General features: G+C 60.1%; 2 protein-coding genes across 13 annotated transcripts in view; one reads left to right on the top strand and one right to left on the bottom strand.

Annotated features, from left to right (window-relative positions):
- Positions 1–5,045: 5,045 nt before the first annotated feature.
- On the top strand, positions 5,046–12,175 carry MPG (N-methylpurine DNA glycosylase). 6 transcript variants are annotated; one of them, XM_042972585.1, is made up of 4 exons: positions 5,046–5,165; positions 7,726–7,959; positions 8,810–9,014; positions 11,743–12,175. In XM_042972585.1, exons 1-4 carry the CDS (start codon positions 5,142–5,144, stop codon positions 12,135–12,137), a joined length of 858 nt encoding a protein of 285 aa, XP_042828519.1. In that variant the 5' UTR covers positions 5,046–5,141; the 3' UTR covers positions 12,138–12,175. The 6 variants fall into 6 exon arrangements, with proteins under 6 accessions (XP_042828519.1, XP_042828523.1, XP_042828521.1 ...); XM_042972589.1 differs by lacking the exon at positions 5,046–5,165 and adding an exon at positions 5,238–5,416; XM_042972587.1 differs by lacking the exon at positions 5,046–5,165 and adding an exon at positions 5,262–5,349.
- Positions 12,120–16,439, bottom strand: part of NPRL3 (NPR3 like, GATOR1 complex subunit) — a 43,738-nt gene continuing 39,418 nt past the window's right edge. For all 7 annotated transcript variants that reach the window (XM_042972581.1, XM_042972579.1, XM_007096669.3 and 4 more), the window contains 3 exons: positions 14,722–14,911; positions 13,829–14,021; positions 12,120–13,063 (listed from right to left, as the gene is read on the bottom strand). In XM_042972581.1, the coding sequence (XP_042828515.1) occupies positions 12,898–13,063; positions 13,829–14,021; positions 14,722–14,911 (549 nt within the window). In that variant the 3' untranslated portion in view covers positions 12,120–12,897. The remainder of the gene's footprint in view (positions 13,064–13,828; positions 14,022–14,721; positions 14,912–16,439) is intronic.

The raw sequence follows: 16,439 nt of genomic DNA, 5'->3' as shown, positions 1-16,439 counted from the left end.
ACCTTATTCCTCCTTGACTTGTGCTTGAGAAAGGGGGGAAGGGGCGGTGTGGGACAGTGTCCCTGGGTCTCCTGTAAAGCGAACCACCAACCTCCTCCAAAGGCCCACACTAAATCCCTCTACGTTCACCCAGACCCATGTGAGCACTCACACTTACCCACGTTCCCGCTCGTGCATTCAAGCACGTACACACCCACGAGCTCTAACCACTCTCCCTGACTCACACATTCACACACACCTGTTTACAGACTCACACACACACACACAAAACTGTACACACCATATCAACTTGCACATATTATACACATGCACACAACCACAACTGTACACTCCCATCTGTGTGTTTACACACTGATGCACACCCTCACAGCGAAGGATTAGAGCAGTTACCCCCTCCTGGACCCCTGTGCTCTCCAGCAGGCACTCCCAGGCCAGGCTGGGCCTACGACCCCAGAAACATTCAGAGCAGAGGCAACACTGTGGCATCCACTCCTTGCTCTCCCCTCTTTCAGAGCCTGCCACTGCCCCTGACAGGCTCATCCCTGCATTGTCTGAGTTGGATACAAAATGACCCATCTGCTTGAGGCTGATGGGAATTTCCCAGAGTCCCTCTCTCTCGACATCCTAGGAGTATGCGGGGTCGAGAAAGACCTGGAAATGGGGGAGGGGAGTTCCAACAGCAGGGCATAGATAGGGCTGACCAGGTCCTGTGAGTGGTGGACGAGCCTAGGCTTCCTTGGGGTGGTCTCTCTTACTGCCTCAGAGAAGACATAACTGGGACCACAGGTCTCCTGAGGACCCTTTCACCAGATGCCAGAACACCTTGGGGCACATCTGGCCCAGCACATCAAGCCTCGCAGTGTCCTACAAATATGTCCTCAGGCCCTTTGCTGGTCTGGGACCAGGTGGCACTGGCCTGCCCCAAACAGAGCTGCTGCCACCAGGGGCCAACCATGCTGGGCCTGACCGCAGACTTGGTTCCTGACCACACAGAAAAGAGAGTTGACAGCTTGAGGCGGCAACCGATGTATGGGCTCTGGAAACTGGGCAAGGGACAGAACCCCTTGATCGTGGCCTCACCTGTACCAGGGAACAAAGTGGTGCCGGCACATACTGGGACCTCTACGAACACGGGCCTGTCAACACAATTCCTAGGTAGAGGGAGGCAATGAAAGCTTTGGAAGGGCTACAGGAGGACTCCTCCATGGGGTGCGGGGTGGGGGTGGGGGTGGTGACTACAGGTGCACTGGGGACACAAGGCAGGAGGGAGCCTGCCTGGTGCTGATGCTCATGGCTCCTGCGGCCTACACGTGCCACTCCTCTCATGCCAGGCTCTCAGCCAAACAGGACAGTCTCTCCATACCAGGCATTCTCGACCCCTGCCAGGGGTAAGCAGGCCCCGCCCACCTGGATGCCCAGACTGGGCTGGCAGGGCCAGCAGTGGTGTCAGTTCTGGAGGCCGGGGCCCGGGCTCATGTCCAAAGCATGCCACGGCTGGGCATCCGGTGTTGGCAGGTCCCCCTCCTGCAGTGGATGCTTCAGGGTGCCACTCCATGACCCACTCCGTGACCCAGACACTCATTCCCAGCTGCCAGGAGTACTGGCCATGGCTGGCCCACAGCTGAAATCCCCCTCCGAGGAGTCACCTTCAGTGGACAAGAGCCGCCTTCCCAAAAATCATACTCTTTCCCCAGAGAGGGTGGTCTATGTGTTCAGTGACAGGTAAGTGGCCTCCCCCTGTGTTCATTTAAGCTATCTCCGAAGGGCCCTCTCAGCACTGGGCTTCAGTGGGAGCCCCAGCAGTCTCTGTTGCAAACCCTTGCCCCCCACAGGTGTTGATCCCAAGGCATGTCTCAGTATACCCTGGCCGGCAAATCCAGGAACCCCCACGTTCTCAACCCAGCTCAGCATCCCGAACAAGGACCTTGGAATCAAAGGGTGGTGCGAGCAGAGGCCCGGACACGTGAGTGCTCAGGCCTGGACCTAGTCCACATGGACACATTCACACCTGTGTGTTCTGCTTCATGTCTGTCCCACTGCCCTGTGCTCTGGGGAAGGAGCCCCTACAGGGAAAGCCGGCTGCCGGTCCTTCTCTTTCCTCTTCGTCCGAGCCCTAGAGAAATGGAAATCAACTGCAACTGCGGACAGGTGGCTAGGTGTGGATGGATATCTGGACCACCCCCATGGCTGTGGACCTCACTCTAGGACCTGAGGGGGGAAGATCCTGACCAACAGCAGGAGTCCCCATCAGCTACCCTGGAATCCTCAACTCAGCAGGCCAGTTCCTGGGCTTTGGGGAGCCTGGACGGGCCTGGCACCAGCCCCTGGCTATTTGGGGAGGAGAGGGAAGTGGGCCAGGCCAGCCGGGGGCCTGAAGTCACTAGCTATTTCCAAGGCAGCTGCCTGTCCCTGTGTCTCAGTGCATGGCAAGGGGTCCCGTAAGTGCCTCGGGCCAAGGCCCAGCAGCATTGGCGGCACAGCCCCAGAAAGGGAGGATGCAGCCCCCATACATCTCCTTGGGCTGCCTTCTCTTCCCAAGGGGGCTCTGATCCCCCTGCCCTGCCCAGAACCCGTCAGATTCAGAGCGCCTTGGAGGCCACTTGGGATGCCAGAACCGCTAAGAAGCTGCCAGAGGGCTGGCCCTCTGCTATCTGCCGTGGAGTCCACTGGGCCCTGACCCAACTCTCCCTTCAACAGTGTCAGCATCCCTCCATCAGAGAAAAGGACACTGGGCTAGTGTGCTGGGTGCTCTGCAAGAGTGCTGCTGCTGGAACTGTGGCCTCTGTGCTGTCCCTTCAGGGCTTTAGTCACGGCCCCTCCGTGGGCTGGCCCAGCGCCAGCACCGACTCCTTTCAAAGCATGGAGGGTGTCCTCAACTCCATCTCGCCCTGACAGCCTCCAGCACGTCTACCGGCCCAGCAGCAAGGCACACTGAGGACAGAGAAGGCCCTAGGACCCTCCTCCCACCGGGACCACCTTCTCTGACCCCCGGCCAGCCTGCCCAGCAGGCCACAGTGGGAATGCTCAGCCCACCACTTCCAGCCTGCGGTGGGGCCTCAGACCACTAACCAGGAAATGGGGGCGGGCCGGTGGAGGGCCCACCCTGGAGAGGTTTCGCAAGCCCCTGCACTCAGGCTGAAACATCTGGAGAAGTACGTTGCTGGCACCGGCCCTGCCTCCTCCTCCTGGGGGCCAGGGCTGCGCTCGAGCCTCTCTCTCCTCACCCTCAAGGTGGGGATAAAACACCCCTCCAGGAACAAGCAGGCTCCTCCCCGATTTCTATAAGGACCATGAGCCATTTGTAAAATGAGAATAAAAATTAATACAAATGGCATCCACCCTGCCCCGGCCCTCACCAGGAGGAGGGGCCCAACTGAGGCCTCACTTTCCCTCCTGGAGAGAGGGAGGTTGGAAAGGCAGGAGAGAAGGGGGACTGGACACAAAGGAGGGCAGGAAGGGGGAGTTCTTGTTTGGGCAGAATGCCTGCAGGGGGTAAGGAGGAAAGAAACGGGTGGGAGTCACATCTAAGCCTGCCTTACAAGCATGGATTTATGACACATTGCCCACCCCCGGAAGGAAGCGGCACATAGTGCCACAAACAGCTGGGTGGCTTCCAGCAGGCAGCTGGAAGGCTGCAGCCCTTCCCTCCCCAGGAAGTCCTGATGGGAGCCCTGAGGGGAGGGGGCCAGCAGTACTGCTGGCCCAGGGCCCAGGCTGAAGTTCAGCTCCTGGGCTGTTCAGAGGAAGGGCCTAGCTGGAGACCAGAGTCCTCCCAGCTGGACTGACCCTGTGCTCATCTGAGGCCTATTCACATTCACATGGCCCATCCGGGCACTTCCTACCTGACATCATCCTATGCCCAGTCGCTGAGGCCCCACAGGTACCCCCTTCCAGGGCCAGGGTCACAGAAATCAAAGCACAGACGGTGCTCCTCAAGGGTTTTTCCGGAGTGGGTGGTACAGGAGGGTGGGACTGTGGCAGCCACAGCAAAGGGGACCTGCAGGGGAAGAGACCCTAGAGCTACAGAGTGTGTGTGTGTGTGGGGGGGGGGGGTCGGTATTCTGCTGGGTGTTGAAGCCAGTACCCTCTGGTCCGCTGAGCCACAGGAGCCGGCAGTGTGCCCCTCCCCGCCATGGTTGTCCCCAGCCAACAGCCCCTGTGCTTGAACACTTCCCACTCATGGCCCTTCCTTCCTCTGGATCAGGCACTGCCCTCCCCAGATTCCCCTCCCCTCCTCTTCTGGACTCCAATCCGACTTGAAAGGTTACAGGCAGGGTGAGCAACATCAGAGGTGGAGGGCCGCACGTTCCCCATACGGCCCCCAGCCGCCGCCCTTCCCGGCTGCAGGCTGCAAGCGCAAGCCGGGTCTTCCCGGGTCCCCAAAGTCCTAGTCCCGGCCTCAGCCTCTAGAGGAGACTGGCCGTGATCCAGCAAGCCCGTTCCAGGGCGTGGGCAGGCTCCTCTGGGCATCTTTGGGCGGCAGAAGGGTTGGAGGCTACACTGCAGACAGTATTCTCAGACCCGCTAGCGATGATGACCCCGGCAGGGGCTTCCGGATACGCCTGGCGTCCGCTTCCTGGACAGTCTTCCTGGCCCACTCCCCATGTCCTCTCCCCACAAATGCCCCCCGGAGGTCTGGAGCAAGTAACACCCCTCCCCCGTCCAGGAAGCGCATTCCGAGGACCGGGACTCAGCCACCACCTCCCTAAGGCGCACTCCGCACCACCCCACCCCCCGACCGGGGCCCCTCGAGGGCCAGGAAGACACAGGACGGACCAGTCCTCCTGGGGGTCTGACTACTGGCTGGCGGCCCGTGCACGGACCGCGGTGCATACGGGGGCGGGAGGCCGGCCACTGGGAGAGGCACCAGGCTGCGGGGGTGCTCGCCCCAACCCCAGACGCCTTCTCCCGGGTCTCACGCCACGAGAGTCCCATCCGCCCCGGGCCTGTGTCCAGGATGGGCGGAGGCCCCCCCGGCTCCTCCTCCGCGGGCGGATCCGCGCCGCGCTCGCCGCCACTGCGCCGGGCTTCCGTCCTCCCGCGCGCAGGCGCCGGCGGCACTTCCGGGGTCGCCTCGGCGGGGCGGGTGGGCTCCACGCGCTGGGGGTCCCCACGCCCGGAACCCCGGCCCCAGCCGCGGGATGCCCGCGCGCGGGGCGGGCCAGGTGAGTGTGCGCCCACGTGAGCGCGCTTCTCGCTCCGCGCGCGGCTGCCCCGCGCTACGGCCGAGCAACGGCCTCCGGGGCGATCATCCCCCGCCCCCCGGAGTCGTTCAGCCGGCGGACCGCTGAGCGAGAACCCGGGGGACACCAGTAACGCGGGCCTCACTTCCCAGACAGGCGCCCACCGGTGTGTTGGCCCTGGCTCGGCTGCTCCATCTGCCAGGAGAAAAGCTGAGGCCCGGCCGAGGTCGCCGGTGAAGTCTGGGAGGAGACCCCGACACCGGCCTCTTGGTTAAATGTTGTACACTCAGACCCAGCTCAGACATTCCCTCCCCAGGGGCCGGCCTGCTACAGAAATGACCCTGGCTTGGCCCAGGGGGCCACTTTCTCACGCTCCTCGCTTCGGGGCCCGTCACAGCCGGATAAATGGTCTCTCTATACTTACGAACCTCGTGTTTGCCCAGGTTGTGATGGAGGGCTGGTGGGCACCCACATCCAGGCCAGGCTGTTTCCTGCCCTCCGCGGCCGGACCTACTCTGACAAGAGACCCTTGTCCCCAGGTTTTGCCTGGAGACATCCCAGGTGGAGGGTGTTTCTTTTTAATCTTTTAAAGTAGATTTATTTATTTTGAGAGAGAGAGTGAGAGCGAGCCAGGGAGGGGCGGAGAGGAGGAGAGAGAGGCGTGCAAGCAGGCTCCAGGGTGTCAGCTCTGAGCCTGCGGGGGCAGGTGGGGGGGGGGGGTGTCTCGATCTCATGGAACCGTGAGATCCTGACCTGAGCCACCCAGGCGCCCGAGGGCGTTTCTTCCTAACATTCTTTGAGTGCTTGCTGTATGCCAGCCGAGTGCATACCTGACTTCTCTCATTTTATCCTCGTAACTTTGTGTGGCAGATACTGGTTACTTTTCTACAGATGAGGAAGCAGAAGCACAGCCACTTTAGGTGATTTTCTGGGGCCCCTTGTTCAGGGAACCGTCATTTCCAACCGGTGCCAGGGAAGCATGTGAGGTGCCCACGTACAAAGTTTGAGGCGGTGCTCACTCTTGGGTGCAACAGCAGGGGCACCCCCACTACTTAGCCCTGGGCCAGTCCATCACCACAAAGGCCTGTGAGGCAGGTTCAGATTCTAGGTCTCTGATGGGGAAACTGAGGCCTCTCTCTCAGCCTCTGTCCCTGTGCAGCTTTATGAGTCCCTCCCCACCCAGGGTGGACCAGTGCTGACCCAGAATGACCCAAGTGCCATGAGGCAGGCAGGGGGCCAAACTCCCAAGTGGCGGTGTCCCAGCGCCTGACCCCATGGCGGGTATTGGCAGATGGGCTGGGCTGCAAAGACGGTCACGTCAGTGTCCACTCTCAGTATGACTGGCGGTCTCCTTTTGACATGGAGCGTCAGCACTTATGTTAAAAATAATGGGTCTGTCACATGCCAAGGAGATGTGGGTGCTACTGAAGACCAGCCCTTGAGCGGGGTGTTTCCCAGGCCCCAGTGCTCACCTGCTCCCTTCATCTTATCCCACTTGCTGGAGAGCAGCTGGTCTCAGAACAGCTGAGCATGTGTGGTCGTGTTTCTCAGGCTGTGTGGCAGCAGGTGGGAGGCTGGGTCTCGTCCCTTGAGAGACCTCACCTTTGCCCCGCTTGCTCCTTATCATTATGATATCCCGGGTCATGAGAGGGGATAGTTGGGGACTCACCAGGGGTCATGCCTGAGCCCTTGGGGTGGAGCAGAGAAGACAGCAGGTGCGCAAGCAACCACCTGTGTGTGGCCTTCTGAGCCATTCTGAGGAGGGGATGGTACAGTGGGAGCCCTGCCAACGTGTCAACAGGGTGGGAGGGGAGTGTGGATGACACAGCAACACAAAACCCATTCCTTGGCCGGGCCCCATCAAGGTCATGGCTGTGCTTTTAAACTCCTGGTTAGGGTCAGTGCAAAGGGCTGGGTTCAAGAAATAAGATCAAAAGTTCGTTTGGTTGGGGGGGGGGGGCGCCTGGGTGGCTCAGTCGGTTAGGCGTCCGACTTCAGCTCAGGTCATGATCTCACGGTCCTCGCGATCGAGCCCGTGTCAGGCTCTGTGCTTAACAGCTTGGAGCCTGGAGCCTGTTTCGGATTCTGTGTCTTCCTCTCTCTCTGTTCTGCCTCCGTTCGCCCTCTCTCCTTTTCTCAAAAATAAATAAAAATTAATAAAAAAAAGTCTGGGGTCCATATGATGAGTGGGAATAAGAGTACCAGCCCTCCTGTCCTAGGCTCGGATGCCCACTCTCCCCTCCCCAGGCCCTGCAGCCCTTTGCCACCAGGCTGTGCATCCACAGCATGTGGAGGGTGTGTGGATTAGAATGGCTACCCTGACCCTGCCACCGACCGCCTCTCCTCGTTTCCCAAGGCTTCCTGGGGCCCAGCATGGGGCTGAGTATAGCATTCTGCTTGCACCTTGCAACAACCCACCGGGTGGCTGCCTGCCTCCATTTTGCAGGTGAAACAGGCAGTCAAATATGGTCCTTGAACTCCACCAGCCTGACTTCACCACAGAACCTATTCAGAATATTTATTTTGTCTGTTTTCATCACAGCTTTCCCGAAGAATGGGGCAAAAAAAGCAGCGACTGTTGGAGGCACGACGGCGTCAGAGCCTAACAGACGGAGCCCAGATGCCTTCCACCATGGAGCCCTGCTTGGGGCCGCCTGCAACCCTGGGACCCCAGCGCAGCATCTATTTTTCAAGCCCCAAAAGCCACTCTGCACAACTGGGATCTGAGTTTTTTGACCAGCCTGCGGTCCCTCTGGCACGGGCATTTCTGGGACAGGTAATATAATGTGGCCAAGGAATAGGTGAAAAGTCTTCAGGCTGAGAACTCAGTTCCCTGGCACATTCAGCACTTCACAGGCCCTCCCTGGTTCCACTGCGGCCTGAGCTCCTCTCCTAGGTGCTCTGTTGACCTGAAAGCACCGCCCCTCCAGTGATAGCCCCTGGAAACTGCCCCCTGCCCTGTCCTCAGCCGGTGCCCCTGTCCCCTGTGGGTGCCACCCCTGGCCCAGGGTACTGTCTGAGCCAACCACAGCCAGCGCATCTTCCTGGCATAACGCCTACACTGACGCCCTCCTTGTGGAGCTGACTACACCCAGGGCTGTGGTCCAGGCCAGGGGTGCTACGGGCACCTGTCTTGCTGCTCAGAAATGCCTATCAGAGCTAGGTGGGTGGGAGCTGAGTAGGATGGTCCTTTGTGGGTTAGTCCAGGTGGAGGGGGCTACACAGGCTCTGGGGGTTCAGCTGTGTGGGAAGAGCATGGGGGCCCTGTGCCCCCCACACTGCCCTGCACTAAGCTAAGCATTTCAGTCCAAGGGGGACTTGGGGAGGAGGAGGCAAGGAGATGGGAGGCCTTACCAAGAAGACTTGGAAGTGTGTGGTTTCAGTGGTGCCGACTTTCCAACCCAGCCCGGGCCGGAGCTTGAGATAGCTGCTAGCTGTGGCCAGGACACTTAGTGAGCAGGGCCTGTGGTCCAGGGGGGGTTGAGCAGGCCAGAGGGGACAGCAGGGGACCCGGCTGGACCTGGGTGCCCTGGTGCATCCTGAACCGGGGAGATGAGGCCCAGGCTGTGAGCTATCACAGTTGAGTCTCTGCTTCTTGCTGCTCTAAGCAGACCGACTGCCCACAGGTCTTGGTTCGGCGACTTGATGATGGCACAGAGCTCCGCGGCCGCATTGTGGAGACGGAGGCATACTTGGGGCCCGAGGATGCAGCTGCTCATTCGAGGGGTGGCCGGCAGACCCCCCGCAACCGTGGCATGTTCATGAAGCCAGGAACCCTGTACGTGTACATCATCTATGGCATGTACTTCTGCATGAACGTCTCCAGCCGAGGTGAGCAGAGTCCCCTTAGCTGGCAGCTGGGAGACCCATGGGAACACCAGGCTGGGGCAAGTATCTGAGCAAGGAGGTGTCAGTGCTAAACTAGGTTGCAGTTTTAGGAATCCTGGCTACACTGACAGGGCGGTTATAGGTGCCAGGGGCCCCCACGGGATAGAGGTCATGGGTTGACCTGAACACAGAGCAGACAGGTTCCACAAGGCCGCCCATGGTCACAGAGCTCAAAGGTGGTGTCCCCTGTGGCCCAGAGTAGACCTGTGGGGGCCGGTTGTGGGCAAACAAGGGTGAGATTAATTTGGGATGAGTTGGGCTCAGGCCAGAGCCTTGCCAGAGGTCAGTTACAGGGTCTGAACCTGTTGTTCTCAACGTGCTACTGGCGTCTAGTGGGTGAGGCCAGGCATGATGCTGGATAGCTCACAGGCACACGTTGGCCCCCATCACACAGAATCACCTGGCCCCAAACATCAGTAGTGCCCAGAGATGCTGGTCTAGAGCACCCAGGAGAACCCATTCACCCTGTGGGACCTGCTCTGGGGCGGCTTCTGTTCTTCCTGAGCAGGTGGCTGCTTTCTGGAAGGCCTGTGCTCTGAAGGAAGAACCCACAGCGTCACCCTGCCAGAGGCACCGCTGACCAGGAGCAGGGTCTGCCTGGCCCACTCTGACTAGCCAGTCTCAACATCTGTATGTGTGTTGAGCTTCCTCCCTGACCATCCCAAGAAAGCAAATGCTTGAGGAGACCACAGAGAGGCGTGGGGTCTGGTATGCTGTGTGTTACACATGATTCCAGTGGCCTGGAAGTTGTGATTGCGCAGAGTGGACAGCTGGGCCTGTCCAGTGTCAGAGCCACATTGGGCCCCCAGATTGGTCCCATGCCTGGCACAAAGCAGGTGTTGAGCGAAGCTGAGTGACTGGAGATCAGAGGATGGTGGGGAGCACCCCAGAGGGTCGGTCCTCTTACCACCCTGGAAAACTTATCTTGGTTGTCTGGCTTTTCTTTGGCAATAGAACCAACCCCCTCTTGTGAAGTGGGACTGAACTCGGACAAGGAGAGAGAATGAGTCTGGGGATGCCTGGGGCTATGGTCAACAAAGAAGGGGAGAAGCCTGGAATTTCTAGGGTCGGGGGGCAGGGGGAGGGTGGGTACAGCGGACAGGGCAGACACAGGAGGTAGCACGTTACTTTCTGGACACATGACCAAGATGCCCCGGAAACATCCAGGTCAGGGGGGCAGGAAACCACATGGGTGCAGACAGGGCCAAGGGTCATCCAGCTAGAGGGAGGAAGAGGGGAGGCCAAGGACATGGTCGTTGCCTGCCTGCCATCAGTGTGGAGGTGCCACAGAAATGACCAGGAAGGCAGGTGGTATAGACAGAGGACTAGCGGGTGAGGATGGGGAGACTTGGTGGGAAGAGGTCATGCTTTCATCAGGACGTGGGACTCAGATGCATTCCAGGAAAGGGGCGTGGGGACAGAGGGATAGGCTCCTCCTTCACCCCGTGTGCAGGGGCTCATTGAGACACTGAGGGACATGTGAGGCACCCACGGGGCACCCTGAGGATGGTGGGCTAAGAAGGGCCCAGGAAAAACAGAGGCTCAGGAACTTGAGGTTTCGCTTGCTCCCGACTATATTTTGAGATACTTTAAAAAATCGGTTGGTTAAGGGACATCTGGTCACAAAACCCCCAACACTTGCCAGGTGCTGGCTACAAGGGAGAGCATGGCTGCTGTAACCACTCAGGGCTCCCAGGTGCCGATGGGGAGAACCTTGTGGCCAAGGTCCAAGAGTGGAGACTGGCCTGGCCACCTGAGCCTCTTCAGACCCCCTGGTGGTGGGGGTGGGCCGAGTCGGTAGAACAGCCTTGCTGGAGGGTCAGGGCTCCTCTGGCCAGGGTCATCACTGTCCCCAGCCATGCAGGACTGAAGGAATTTGGGGAGATGCATCTTCCTGAGTGAGCCCCTGGGCCCAGGGTATCCCTTTGCGGTCTCCGGTCTCTAAAGTAGCTTCGCCTGAGCACCTCGCTGGCTGGAGCATTTGACTCTTGCTCTCAGGGTTGTGAGTTTTGAGTCCCACGTTGGATATAGAGATTACTTAAAAATTAAAAAAAAAAAAAAAAATCTTCAAGTAGCTTGGACTGCTACACAAAGAGCCAGGGCTGGAAGGAGGTGAGGGGCTATGCTGGCATCTCTTCCCACATGGTCTCCTGTGTCGCCGGGTGGGGCTCCCCCAACATCACGAGCACACTGGTGGCTGCTCTGAGCCAACCTTTCAGCTTGCCCAACAGATTCCAAGTAGGTGAGGTGAATGGGGTGCCCTAGGACCTGGTCAGAATCTGCCAGGTCTCAGGCCTCCTGCTTCCTGGTGGGTTGGCCGTGCTCACAGACACGTGGCTCTCTGCGGTTTCCTTTGCCAGCCTCACAATTGCTGCCAATCACCAAGCCAGAGGAAGCCAGAGAGGAGGCTGACTACAAGCACCCTCCAGGCTTTTTTTGAGACAGGTTCTCCCTAACTGATGCTCAGGCATTCAGGCTGCATGGGGGAAGCCCCCACCTGGTGACACAGGTCGTGTGTGCAGAAGGTGGAGGTAGCCGAATCTGGACACCGAGTGCAGGGGCGCCCAGGAAGGCAGCTGCGTCACACCCACAGCGCTGCACGCACCCTGGGGTAAGGAGGGCAACCGGCCTGGGGAGACCTGGCTTTCTAGGCTGTCTGTCTGTCCCACAGGGGATGGGGCATGCGTCCTGCTGCGAGCGCTGGAGCCCCTGGGGGGCCTGGAGACCATGCGGCAGCTTCGCAGCACCCTCCGCAAGGGCGCCGCGGGCCGAGCCCTCAGAGACCGTGAGCTGTGCAGCGGCCCCTCCAAGCTATGCCAGGCCATGGCCATCGACAAGAGCTTCGACCAGCGGGACCTGGCCAAGGACGAGGCTGTGTGGCTGGAGCGCAGCCCCCCGGGCTCCAGGGAGCCGGCTGTGGTGGCAGCAGCCCGAGTGGGCATTGGCCAAGCAGGAGAGTGGGCCCAGAAGCCCCTGCGCTTCTACGTCCAGGGCAGCCCCTGGGTCAGTGTGGTAGACCGAGCGGCCGAACAGAACTCACAGGCCTGCTCGGACAAGGCTTTTTAATTGTTCAAAGACCAAATAAATGCTTTATGTCTGGAAAAGAGTACTGCTTGTTATCTCTGCCAGAGCGCCTCTCGGGAGCCAGCGTGCGCTTAGTCCTTCTTCCTCCAGGACGGGACACTGGGGGCCGTGTGTGGGCAGGAGGCTGAACGCATCATTCCTCAGGCCTGCACGAGGGAGGGGAGCGTGTACCAGTGCAGACTCACCTTGAGGATGGGGATCAGCCCAGTCCCTTGTGTATCATCAGGTGTCAGAGAGGGAGTGACAGCTTGGTCATGAGCCTGCTGGCGGTTAACGCAAGGGCTGTGGTGAGGGCAGGGCCACTCAGGTGTTCCTGGCCCCCGGAAGGGCGGAGGGGTGGGGGCAGACGTGTTTCTGTGTATCCCCCAGGGTGACCAAGGGAAGGCAGCAGTGGAGGGGGTCAGGGGATGAGGACGGGGTTGGGAGGAGGGTCTGACAGAAACGCACGGCCCGAATTTGCGTGTGGAACGAACGCAGCAGGCCTCCCTCTGAGGCATGAGTCCTGCACACTCCCTCCAGCTGGAAGCCTCACCTCAGCTCAGATACTGAGGCTGCCTCCAGGACCAGACGAGACCGAGAACCTGGAGTACAGCAGGCCCAAGGCTGCTGCTGGACTGTAGTCCGGCTTCAGGCACAAGAGGGCTCAGCCCGCTGTAGGGGTGGGAAGCCCAGGGCTGGGGAGAGCCCAGCAGCCCCGCCGCTGGCAGCACCCGCTCTCCGCTTCCTCGTCCTCGGTCTGGTCTCAAGGGAGCAGTGCCTGGAACACCGCGATGACTGGGTCCTCATGGGTGGTCACCACCAGCACACTGCGGAACTTGTCAAAGAGCATGAGCAGCTGGGAGCGCCGCGTGTTTTCATTGTACATGATCTCCTCCAGGTGGTGGCGGCCCCGGAAGTAGTGCAGGAGCCTGGGGGGTGGGGGAAGGACAGCATGAGCCCAGGTGGCCTTTGCCCTCACAGCCACTGGTGGGGATCTCAGGGTCTCGGGGAGGCGGCCACCCACACCTCCATCCCCAGCAGAGGCAGGAAAGGTCCCCTCAAGCGGGTCCGTGAGGACACAGGGCTACTCAAACCCTGTAGCCACGCGAGCCTGAGGGCCATTCCCGCCCTCAGCATCCTGACGTGGGTGGGGAAGTCCCATGTGGCTACGGACCCAAACAGGATCAGTGCTCTAGGGGGCCATCTGTGGCAGGGCTGGCGTAGGAGGCCTGGACGTGGCTGCTTCAAAGAGTTGCCTGGCATGCGGTTCGTGACTGAGGGTTTCCTCACCTCACCCAGAAAACCATACACCTGCAGAGCCCCCCACCCATCCCGAGTCAAAGCCGGGTCTGACAAAGTGTGTCACCAATGATGTAGGGAGGCTGGAACCCCTTCCCCCCACTGCCTGGGCCAAGAGCTTTCCCACGTGGGAAAAATCCCTGCCAACCCCCGTGAGGAGGAGAACCTGCTGCTGCTTCCAGAGAGGTGACAAGAGACACCCAGGAAGTCCTGGAGGGACCCCAACGTCAGAGGCACCACGGGTGGGGACACCACAGTGCCTGAGACGCCACCTCAACCAGCAACTGCCATCTGTCATCGATGGATTTCAGTTGGGGTTGTGTTGGGTAAGTCCCCATCCACTTTCTGTTCTGACCCTAGAACTGAGCCAGCCCCACTGGTCACCGCGCCCCCACCTAGCAAACATGCGGAGGTCCTCGGGGTTCTGGGCTGCAGGCACGCTGAGGATGGCCGCCCGCTCGTGCTCCGAAAGGCTGGCCAGCAGGTTCTCCGTCATCCTCTTGTTCAGCGGGGAGTCCCCACTGGGGAGAAGCTCTGCACTGGAGTTGTCCATGCTGGGGCTCGTGAGGGTCATGTCGTCACTGCTGGCTGTGGGTGGCCGTAGGTCAGGGAGCAGCCAACCCCCCAAACATGCCCCTGTTGCGCCATCTGTGCCCACCGGGAATCCACTGCCACGCCCTCTGGTCAGGGCCCCCCCCCCCCCCCCCCCAGCACAAGGCAGGCCTGCCCATCCCGCCCCTCCTACCCAACATGGACAGGGTTCTCGGACTGGACCTGAAGACCAAGGTCAGGCCTTAGTCGAGGGAGCCTTCCAGCCCTTCATCTGCCCCGAGCCTGGGAACCTGGGGCATGCTGTGGCCACAATGGCTCTTTAAAGAAGGGGCTGTGACAGTCACTTTCTCTTCACAGGCCCTGGACACAGCAGTCTCAACCGTGACCTTCTAGTGACGGTGTGAAATCTGCTCTGATCCCAGGCTGCTCTTGACTCGAGCCCAGGAGCCCAGAGGCACGGCTTTCTCCTCAGAGCCACAGAAGTACAGGGAGGTCAGGGAGAGAGGTCTCCTGTCCTCCCTCAAGGGAGAGCCGCTCAGCAGGGGGCAGGGGCTCTCCGTGCGAGGACCCAACTGCCCACACAAGGTGTGGGTGCACGCGCGCACGTATGGCCACGTGAAGGTGCTCCAGTCACTCCCAGCCGTGCCTGTGTCGGGATCCTGGCCGCCACTCCCAGGCACCCTCCCGAAGGCTACCCCCACCCACCAGACGCGTGCCCCGGGCAGGGGGCTCCTACTTGGGGAACCAAAGCTGAGGGCGTTGGGTGTGCTGAGGCTGCGGCCGCTGACCCTGGTGGTGAAGGGGACATCGTCCTCTCGAGGGTGGGGCTCATCCTCACTGGGTGAGGCCATCAGGCACACGTATGTGTGCAGCTGGACAAGGAGCCTGTGCTGCAGCATCCACACGACCATCTGAATGAGCTGGGTCTGCACAAGAGACAGTGTGAGGCCCAGGGTGATAGGCGGGGTGGGGGGGAAGGCTGGTCCCCCACCACCGCCCCGCTCCCCTCTGGGGAGGATCCGGGAGCCACGACCTGAGACACGGTCCCCACAAGTCATCCCAGACGTAAGGGCCACATGAGCTTCAGGGGCCCAACCCTAGAATACAAGGCTCCACATCTCAGAAAAGGAGCTCTTGGCTGCTGGCCGGCCTGCAAGCCCAACTCCCTGCTCCAGGGAAGGTGGCAGGGCCACAAGGGCACTGGGCTTACACCTGCACTGCTCCCACCACACACCTGGGCTTTCGTGCCCAGAGCCGAGGAACAGGACTGATTACATGGAGGCCCTTGCTCTGCCTGGTCTCCCCCCGGCCACTCAGCCCTGTCGCCCAAGCCCCCCACCACACAGAGCCGGGCCCACTGTGGCCTGGACACCGTTCACAAAAAGGCTGCTGCTCTGAGAGCAGGAAGTCCTCTCCTTGGGTCAACCTGGAAGCCTGCCCAAGGACAGGGAGCTGTAATGCGGTGTGCAGTCCTAGGGCGTGGAGTCCACCCCTCCCTCGGGGGCTGCCACCTGACCAGGGGCAGTGAGGAGGCCTGTGCAGGCATGGCTTGAGCATGCCTGAGCAGGAAGGTGCATGTTCTCAGACACACACATCTGCCTGATCGGATCTGCGGGGGTCCCCTCCTGGGAGGGGATGGCTGCCCAGGGATGAAAATAGGGATGTACCATGGGCGTGTTATGACCTGGTCAAACCAAATACAATTGAAAAGGACTGTAATATAACTAAACTTAAAATTAACAAGTAAAACAAAGAGGCTTCTTAAGACCTCAACAACACACTCCAGGCCCCGAAACAGGAGGTGTGACAAGAAGGCGGACTCAGGGGCACCTGGGTGGCTCAGGCGGTTAAGCATCCAACTTTGAGTCAGGTCGTGATCTCACGGTCTGTGAGTTCGAGCCCCATATAGGGCTCTATGCTGACAGCTCGGGGCCTGGAGCCTGCTTCACATTCTGTGTTTCCCTCTCTCTCTGCCCCTCCCCTGCTCACACTTTTGTCTCCCCCTCTCTCTCTCTAAAACATAAATAAACAATAAAAAGCAACAGAAGAAGGAGGAAGAGGAGGGGAAGGGGAGGAAGAAGAGGGGGGGAGGAAGAAGAGGGAGAGGAGGAGAAGCAGAAGCAGCAGAAGCAGAAGGAGAGGCAGAAGGAGAAGAAAAAGGCCTCAGCCCGGGACTGTGCAGGACCAAACCCAGCTCCATCTGGGCCCTTGACAAGGGACAGGGTGGCCCCCCCAGGCATGGCTTGGAAAATCCACCCACCATCCAGACCATTAGGAAGCTTCTGCTGGGTACAGATGCAAAGCGTGTCTTTTATTCGGCTGGCATGGCCTGGCACAGTTCCCGGAAACCAAAGGCCCCATGAAAGGCGGCCTTTAGAACTGTCACACTCAGCATCTAAATGAACTCAAGAACCTGGATCTCCATCTCATTCACAACTTGAGAAGGGAAAGAAT

This window comes from Panthera tigris, chromosome E3 (genome assembly GCF_018350195.1).
Source record: "Panthera tigris isolate Pti1 chromosome E3, P.tigris_Pti1_mat1.1, whole genome shotgun sequence".
Lineage (NCBI taxonomy): Eukaryota > Metazoa > Chordata > Mammalia > Carnivora > Felidae > Panthera > Panthera tigris.
The sequence above is the reverse complement of the archived record's forward strand: the minus strand, read 5'-3'. Positions and strand labels throughout refer to the sequence as shown.